Here is a 9,925-nt window from a genome sequence, read left to right on the forward strand (position 1 = left end):
GCAAACCAAATACCTTTTCCTTTACATCACAAATGTAGAGGAAAATAATATTTTTATATTATTTTATTTATTCATGTTATTTTTCTCTTTTCCCTATGTTCCGTATTTTAAAAAAATATGAATAAAAAATATATATTTTCCCTCCCATCAACTTGATCAACAGGAATATTTTTAAAACGAACGGTTAATTTATTGTTATTATTATTATTATTATTATTATTAATAATAAAATGTACCGCCTCACGTGTATTCTCGCGAGATGTGGTAAACAGCGCCCCCTTGTTTGTGTGTGGAGAAGCAGCACAGCGGCTAATGATAGCAACGAACACCAACGGGGAAAATAATTTAATATTGTGTTCTCTGACACTCTTAGGGTCCTGTAAAAGTTACGAGAGGAGTTAATTTTTCCTGTTCTGTGTTACATTTTCTTTAAGATTGGAGGAATCTTTTTAATCCCGTGAACGGGGACGCGGCCTGCTTATGTAGCCGGCTTCCCGGTGCAGCTCAGGCGGCTTGCGCTGTCAGGAAAGCCCGGTGCTTCCGCTTGCTTTTTTTTTCTGCCGCGACAGAACCGGCGAAGCTTTTAAATTATTTTTACTGCTGTTGTTTTCATACCAGGAATCTATCGTTTCACCGCCCCATCTCGCTGAGCCGTGGGTGCCGGTACTTCTCACCTAAAAAGGACCATTTAAACCCCGGAGCGGCCTGTTTTGTTTTCGAGCCGCCATGAATCTCTGCGAACAATAACACAACCATAAATAACTAGCCTGCTGCCGCCGGGGCTGCACCGCAACTGGAGGGTTTAATTAATGCATCATGCGCTACAAGCTGTGGACAACACGAGAGGAAAATGCATGTGGATAATGGATTCGTCTGTCGGAGCACATCGCAAACCGGAGCACTTTATCATGTGAATTTCGGAGCTGCTGCGAGTTAACCGGGCAAAAGCAGCGTCAGAAGGCGGAAGGAAACTGGCTCCTGTCCGGAGTTAACCATCTTATTTTTCATGTCGTTTGGAAACAACCGGAGCTGATGAGGATAAACCGACATTATGTGCATGATAGGCCTTTTAGGAGCTGCTCCTTCTCCCCCGGACCGGGACATCACGCCAAGGATGTGACTGGGAATGTGTAACAGGGATTTCTCTGCGCTCAGACTGTTATATATGTGGGATTTACCGACGGAGAACTGACCGAGGTTACTGCCTCCATCTATGCTCTCTCCAAAGCCGCCGGACTCCCTCGACAAATATTTTTACCTCACAGAAAGCGGGAGTTGATCGGGAGTTAATTTATCTCTGTGTGGTTTCCTTCCTCTCTTTCTTTTTTCCCTTTCTTTTTTATGTGTTTTTAACGTACTGATCCACTTAAACGGACCGAGCCAGCCAGCTGAGATGAACCCGGTGAATGCGACCGCTCTCTACGTGTCGGCGAGCCGCTCGGTGCTGCAGTGCGACCCCGGAGATCCGCGGGAACTGGCGGAGCTCTGCAAGGTTTTGCCGTTTTTCCGCCAGTCCCTGTCCTGCCTGGTCTGTGGTGAGTCCCCTGCCTCGTTTTTAACAGCTTTAATGTGTTATTTTTGGAATAAAATAGGTTTCTCCCCTCCTCCTCCTCCCGTCAGCTAACATGACAGTGAGGGCGAGCTTTTAAATTTATGCTGCATTCAGGTACAGTCGGAGATATGAGGGTTTGTCATGTTGTTTGGAGCTTTGCTGATTGTTCCAGCCAGATATATAATTTTAGACAAATTCAATAGAGCTAACACCATAAGCTCTGTTGAGCTGGTTGGGTAAAATAACATTCCGTCATATGTATAATGTTTGTTATTTTTTTATGTAACTAATCTATCAATTATGCTTATTTATATAGTTTTTAAATAAAACCTCAATATGAATGTTCTCCAGGAATTGTTATCCCACGACTTTCACTGAAGTGGTAGTTAAAGAAAACTTACGCAAAACCCAAATAACTTAGTGTCGGAGTTGCGAAGCTCTGAATTCCTAAGTGCAGCGAATGCACCATGACACACCCCCGTCTGTGTGGCGTTTTGGCAGCTGCTGCGGATGTTTACATTCAATAGACCGGCACGTCTGCTTTTCACCGCTTCTCAAGTCAAATCAACTAATAAAACTAAAAAGTTGATTACATAAGTTAACAGAACACTGTTTCGTCTACTTAATTATGATAAATAGATGAACTAATAAAGACAATTATTGCCTAAATTATATATTTAAAAAAATATGATTTTTTTTAATACAAATGATTTCTGTGTAAATAAATTTAGTTTTTTGTTTTGTGTAAGTGATATTAAACACAATTTGCGCTTATTTATAAATGTTCTATGTCAAAACCGATCAAATACTTATATTTTAAATTTCATAGTTATTACACTGATAAAATCTTAATATGATATTACTATTGTCATAATTATTATGTTACTACTACCAATTGTAGTAGTAACACTACTATTATTATAGTAGTAATGCTACTACTATAATAATAATATTATTAGTCTTATTACTACTATAGTTTTATTACTTTACAGATAGTAGTAATAGCAATGTATAATATTCTGATTATTATAATATAATAATAACAATTAGTAAGAATAATAATTATTATTATCAATTATTATCAGAGAAAACTGGTGGATTTTTTTGCTGATCAGCAGAATAAAGATCAGCAGAATAAAGCAGTTATGAAAAAAACTGCTTTATTCTTTTTAAAGCAGTTTTTTTCATAACTTGTAAATCATTTTGAACTGCTGGAGATCTTGTTTCAGTTGAACATTTCTTTATTTGTCCTTTACTTCTGTATCTTTTTGAAAACCCGGACAGAACCTGATCAATCATCAAACCACTTCCAGTCATTCAAATAAACTCTGGAGGAGAACCTAAACAACAGAACTGAACTATTTCCACCATGTTGTCCGTTCTCCCAGTTCTTACAGATAACCTGCCTTTGTAAATAATGCATCAGTGTGAAAGTCGACTGAGCTGTGTGTTAAATATAGACGTTGTGTTGTCGGGAGGCAGCAGCGGCGGAGTGTGTGCTCGCTTGTTTCTTATGAATGGACCTTCTTCCTTTCTCCCGTCTGCAGCTGCGTGCTTTAAAAGCCGGCGTTGCTAAGGAAGCTCCTCTGAAAGAGCAGCTGTTGCTCCGTCCGGCAGCACGCCAAGCAGCACTCAGGAGGTTAAATAAGGATTTAGATTCTCCTGCTGCTGTTTCTCCAGCCTGTCAAAGTGTGAATCTCCTCAGGATGAGCTGCCTTCACACACGTTTACGTTTTTGATCCAGTTATTAGCCCCAGTTTAAATGGAGTTTATTGGGATTTCATCCAACAAGAATTCAGTCTATGTTTTCACATTAAGTGAAGGCTGAAAAACAAGTATTTGTTTTATTCTTGGAACAGATTCTGTCTGGGAATTATGACTAGGCCATTTGAGCAAACGAATACAGATTCTCTGACCTCATCTGTGGAACTGCTATAGAGCTGGAAAAGGTTGAAAAATAACCTTAAAGGGAGCTGGTGTGCACAATTCACATGTTGCATGTTTTAATACTAATAGAAACAGCTAAAGCTCTTAACCAAAACCACCCAGCTGGTTTCTGGCAAAAAGTTCATGTTTTTCAAAAACTTCCTGATAGTAGAGTCACATTCGATAGGCACTGTGCCGTTACCTAGCAACCCCAGTGGAATTCCACCCATTACCTAGCAACCCCGGTGGAGTTCTGCTGTTACCTAGCAACCCAAACTGAGTTCCGGGATGTTTCATAAGCTTGTTTCACAGCTGTATGCGCTGTACAATGGCTGCTGGAAAAGACAAGAGTTTAGTTGTTGACTCACCATCCAGAAACCACCTGCTTGATTCTTGTTGGTTGTGCAGGAGGCTCCAGTTTTGCTTGTCAAAGATTTACGGTTGTATAATTCTGAAAGCAGCTCAAAATGGGCAGAACAGATGAGATCAGAATCTTATTATCCAAGAATAATTTGGTGCAAAATAATTTATTAATATGTTTTGTATAGACCATAGACTGACACTAACCTGTTGAAGGAAGTATAATAGTTCACCTTTAATTACTTTTTTGAGTGTTTTTTCAGTTTGTATTAACGATTAATCGATTACTTAATCTGTTGGCGATTATTTCAATAATGGATTAGATACAATTAATGTGATCAATCAATTCAGCCATACAATTATTAGATTCTTATTATGTAAAAAAATATTTTAAAAAACTATAGTTTTCCTCCAACTTCACAATTATGCAATAATGTGTCGATTTGTCAGAAAAATCTGAATTATTTGTTTGCTGAACATTTAAAATTGTTGTCCAATAAATCATAATTTATCCTAAATATAGCATACACAGTAAATATAAATGATATTTAGGTGGGACTGGAATTTGTAGAATATGCATCAGCCAGCTTTAGTGGTAAAGCTACCGCCAGTTAGCAGCTATCTGCTTTAACAGGTCCTTCCTGTGGTCGTTCTCCTCCCAGGTAACCTGCTGCAGGACCCCATCGCTCCCACCAACTCGTCCTGCCAGCACTACGTCTGCCGCGGCTGCAAAGGTCAGCGGATGCAGCTGAAGCCGTCCTGCAGCTGGTGCAAGGACTACGCCCGCTTCGAGGAGAACCGCCAGCTCTCGCTGCTCGTCCGCTGCTACAGGAAGCTCTGCCTCTACATCACGCAGTCGCCGCTGGCGCCGCACCTCTCCAGCGCCGCCGGCGACTCGCCGGACCTGCAGGCCATCCTGGAGGAGGGGCTGGCGCTGGCCAAGAGCGAGCCGGAGTCGGAGGACGTCTCCGGGTCGCCGTCGTCGCCACCTAGGACCGCGGCAGACGAGGCTCCGCCCCCGACGGAGGTCAAAGACGAGGAGCGGGGCGCCACGGTGAACGGGCTCCACGACTGCAACGGCCTGGTGGGCTCGGACTCGCTGCAGCCTGTTGCCATGGAAACGGGCGTAGCCAAGCAGGAGGGCTTCTCGGAGGAGCTGCCGGTGTGTGTGAGTGTGGCGGCCGGCGGGGGGGCGGAGCTCTGCGACATCGGCCATTTTGGGGAGGAGCTGAAGCACGGCGGGGGGTCTCTGCTGCTCAGCGTGGAGGAAGTGCTCAGGACTCTGGAGACGGACCCCACTGAGTCCGACTACCCCGCCCTGAACGGGCCGCACCGCCTCGACCTCGTCCTGGACAGCGGCCCCCGCCTGCCCCACCCCCACCTGTTGCCCCAGCCCTCCGCCGTCGCCCCCCATGTCCCGCCGCGCTGCCACCGCAAGCGCTCCCGCTCGGAAAGCGACAGCGAGAAGGTGCAGCCCCTCAACATCACCAGCCTCCTGCGGGGGCCCCCGCTCCCCGCCCCGCAGCACCACGCCGCCACCACCAAACACGAGCCCAGGTTCCCCATGGCTGTGCCCCACCCCCACCTGGCACCGGTCCCCAACGGCGGCCCCCCAAGGGTCGGCAAGACGGTTCTGGTCCCCAACAAGGCCCTGAAGAAAACCATGGAGCACCACGGGCCCAACAAGAAGCCCTACACCAAGGCCCGGCAGGGGGCCCCCAAACCGCGCACCCAGCCCCGCGACAGGGCGCCTCCCCACCCACACCCCCTCTCTCACCCGCCGAGCCCCTCCAAGCCGCTCTACAAGAAAGCCGTGGAGAAGAAAGGCTGCAAGTGCGGAAGAGCAACGCAGAATCCATCAGTGTTGACCTGCAGGGGGCAGCGATGTCCCTGTTACTCCAACCGCAAGGTGAGACTCACACTGATTATATTATATTATATTATATTATATTATATTATATTATATTATATTATATTATATTATATTATATTATATTATATTATATTATATTATATTATATTATATTATATTGTCCGTTCTTAAATTAATTATTTTATAATTATTGATTAATAATTAATCAGTATTAATTTAATGTTTTATAATAATGTATTAATTATATAAAGTGTATACAATTATTATGTATTTTTAATAATAAATCAATTTTAATAAAGCTAAAAATACTTAATTATATTATTTTTAAATAGTTATTAAAACTATTTACACTTTTGTCGACAATTAACAATTTATTATGGAATTTTATTATTTATTCTTTAATTTATTACTATTCTGTTTATTATTTAGATTCATTATTCATTTGAATCATCAAATTAATTATTAATAATATTGTTTAAATCAATTTATAATCATGTTTATTAATCATAATAAAAATGTGACAATTCATCAAATGTATAAAATATATTACTAGTGAATTATTAATTTATAAGAGACTTTAATTTCATTTTAATGAATTAGAAAATATTAATATAATAGTACTCATAATCAGTGAGTGTCTCTTTGGCATTAGTAGTTGTGTGAGTTATTCTTGGTTGCGTTGATGTTTGTTTGTGTCAGGCGTGTCTGGACTGCATCTGCCGCGGCTGCCAGAACTCCTACATGGCCAACGGCGAGAAGAAGCTGGAGGCCTTCGCCGTGCCGGAGAAGGCTCTGGAGCAGACCCGCCTCACGCTGGGCATCAACCTCACCAGCATCACGGCGGCCGCCCTGCGGAGCCCCGCCGCCGGCTCCCCGGGCGGCGCCCTCCTCAACGTCACCACGGCGACCGGCGCTCCCGTCTCCGCCGCCTTCCTGTCGGGCGCCGGCCACGACAACCGGGCCTTCGAGGATTCGCTGGAGATGCGGTTTGACTGTTGAAGGTGCAGCACTTCTTCCTACATTCCCGGGTCGACCTGCAGCGGAGCCGGAACCAGAACCGGAACCAGAACCAGAACCAGAACCAGAACCAGAACCAGGCAGCTACACGGCGGGCGGTGCATGTGGAGGAACACTGCAAAAAAATAAAATTTTACCAAGTATTTCTGGTCTCGTTTCTACTGCAAATATGTTGACGCACTTAAAATAAGAAAAAACAACTTTGAGGTAACTTTTCTGCAACATATAGGAGATAAATTTACTAAATAATTCATTAATTTAAAACTTAAGCACTAAATTATTTTACTTAAAACAAGCTCATATATCAGGCAGAAAAATTACTTGTAAGTTGTTTTAGTTTTATTTATCATAAACTACGATATTTGCATTTGAAACTAGACACACTTGGTGAACTTTGTGTTTTTGCAGAGATGTAGCGTTACTGTGCGCAGAGGTTTCATTTCACTTTTCTTTACTTCGTCTGCACTGCAAATATTAAATCTTATCGAGGATTGTTGGTTTTTTTCTAGTGTAAACATTTTAATGCACTTAAAATAAAACAAAGCTAACTTTAAAGTAGCTTTTCAGCAAGATAAAAAGCTGGTTTTAAGTCAATAATTCCTTAAAAATGAGGGGGGAGAATCCTGTAGCTGAAATAATTCTACTTTTTTATCAATATTAAAGAATAATCAGTTTTGTTTTATTTTACAGTGGAAAATAACCAAAAAAAACTCTGTAGGATTTAGTGTTTTTGCAGTGTATCGTGTTGAGCATGACGTCGGGATGTGTGTGTGTGTGTATGTGTGTGTGTGTGTGTGTGTGTGTGTGAGGGCCCTGGTTTGGAGACGGATACTTCATCATCATCAGAGACTGGTGTAATTTATATAAAGACTTTTTTTCTACATCAGCGTTTTCTAACCAATCAGGAGCAGATCTGCTTTCAACCAGAAAGTTTTCACACCCTGCAGTCAGACGGAGGAGCCAAAACTTTCTGACCCGCTTAGCTGTAGAGCCAGGATGTGACTTGAACCACCAGCCAAGGTTTAATATGCCTGTTGAATGTTTATACTCTGTGAGCCACTTAAGCTACTAAATATTACTCTGAGATGTTGTAAACTTACAAACATGTATTTAAGTAGTAAAATTGTGAATTTTAAGTCTGGAGGAAAATCGGAAAGAAAAAAAAATCCCTGGTTTTGCTGTTTTTTAAATGTCGTCATTTTGTGTGTTTGTGAACATGAAGCACTTTCTCACACTGGTCACACAGCTTAAAAACAAACACACACACACACACAGCGTGTTTCTGCTCTGATGTGTTTAAAACCTCTGGTTGATTGCAGACGACGCTGTGCGCCGTTTCCCCACGAGCTTCTGGTCCCTGCTGCTAAAAACCCAACAGGACGGAGAGAGGACTCTTCTGTTGCATCGCAGTATTTATTCTTCCTCCGTCGCCCGCTCTGCCCCACGACCTTTGCCCTTTCTGTCTCGGTTCAGTTGCAGTCGCCTTCTTTTGTGTCTCTGAACTATTTTTGTTTGTTTTCTCCCTCTGGGCATTTAAATAACTGTAATATAACTGTAACATATTTCCATAAAAAAGAAAGGAAAATCAGAAAAAGTGTTTTTGTTTTCTTTACACATTAATCAGCTGGTTTGTAGCGCAGAATATTAACGCTAGGGGGCAGCAGAGGGCTGGAACATCCTTAAATACAAGACAGTTATGCTACTTTTTACATTTATTTTTATGCTTTTTACACTAAAAAATCACGCAGAATTTATTGAATTACATGACTGGACATGTGAAATAATAATTCTTCCAGTTTGCAAAAGAATTCCTTTCCATTTCTGGTTGCAACGAAATATTATTTTAGTAATCAGATAAGAAGAAAATGGTAATATTTTTTAGAAAAATGTACCAAAAGCTGAAAATTAACATTTCTTTTATAAAGTAAGAAATTTATTTTATTGTCTGAAATGTACTAATAAACAGTTTAACAGTAAAAAGTAACTATACTTTGTACAGATTTAGCTTTATTGCATCTCTGAATATGTTGTTTTGTCAACTAATGGGATTTTTGGGGCCTGCATGCTCCAGTTAACAATTAATCCATTATTACATGTGTTGACAATTATTTCAATAACTGGTTCGTATTGATTAATCTAATTAATTGTCAATTTTTTATTCTTTTTTATGTGATTATCAGCTTATTTAGCTCATAAATATACAAACAAAAAAATAGATAGAAACTTTAAATTAATTTTTACTCCCTGGATGGAAAGTCAACAATAAAACTTTTCTTTTTCCCAGCAGCCTTTGAACAGCGCCAAACTGCTGGAACTCTGCTCCGGTTGCTAGGTAACGGGGCTTGGCGGGGTTGCTAAGTAACGTGGCTCTGCCGGTAGAAGTGACTCAGCATTCAGGAGATTTTTTAAAATTCTCGTTTTCCAAACAATAATATTAAGTTATTGTCAACAGCGGCTCAGGTGTTTTTTTTTTTAAGTGCTTGTTTTTTACAGGCAGTAGGAACCCAAATGGTAGAATAAAAAGTTGCTAACAATGAATTTAAATCCCCTTTGAAGCATGAATAAAACCCGTGGAGATCGCCCCTGTAAATCAGGTACGCATTTAAAAAACTACTTTTTATTCAGGTTTTTTTTTCACATTTAAATCTTTTCTTTTTTTCCTACTGCTCATATTTTATTATAACGCACTTATTTGAGTTTTATGTGTGAGCGGTGATGTTCAAAGAAAAATGTTTCTGGATCATCCAGAACTTCATGCTGACAGATTCAGGCCCAGTTTGATCCAACACTAAAACCATCAATTAAAGACTGAGATTCTGGAAGAAAAACATTAAATAAACAAAAAACTTATTTAGAGGAAAAAAAAAATCTCCATCCTGTTTTCATCCATCTGCAGGTTGTTGCTCCTCTAGAGAATTGCAGGTTTCCTCCCAGTTTTGCGCCAAAGCAACGAGTAAAGGGAGGGATGAAAATCATAAACATCAGATTTTCTAACAATCTGGTGGATGATTGAACATCATGGAAGTGATTTTAGAGAGCAACCAGCGATCAAAACGATAAAATGTTGGACCTAAATCCCACCCAGATCAGAACCGTTTAGCAGAAATCTGTTGGTTCTCAAACGGCATCATTCATTCATCACACGGTTTATTTTTTAAATAACACATTACTTTATTACTGCCTATTAGAAATATGAC

The 9,925-nt window shown here is 40.9% G+C and overlaps 1 protein-coding gene across 1 annotated transcript; it reads left to right on the forward strand.

Moving 5' to 3' along the window:
- The first annotated feature begins 272 nt into the window (after nt 1-272).
- Nucleotides 273-8,322, forward strand: msl2b (MSL complex subunit 2b). Its single transcript, XM_044105090.1, has 3 exons — nt 273-1,535; nt 4,501-5,747; nt 6,411-8,322. Exons 1-3 carry the CDS (start codon nt 1,394-1,396, stop codon nt 6,708-6,710), a joined length of 1,689 nt encoding a protein of 562 aa, XP_043961025.1. The 5' UTR covers nt 273-1,393; the 3' UTR covers nt 6,711-8,322.
- Nucleotides 8,323-9,925: the final 1,603 nt, after the last annotated feature.

The sequence above is a fragment of the Gambusia affinis genome, linkage group LG21 (assembly GCF_019740435.1).
Source record: "Gambusia affinis linkage group LG21, SWU_Gaff_1.0, whole genome shotgun sequence".
Lineage (NCBI taxonomy): Eukaryota > Metazoa > Chordata > Actinopteri > Cyprinodontiformes > Poeciliidae > Gambusia > Gambusia affinis.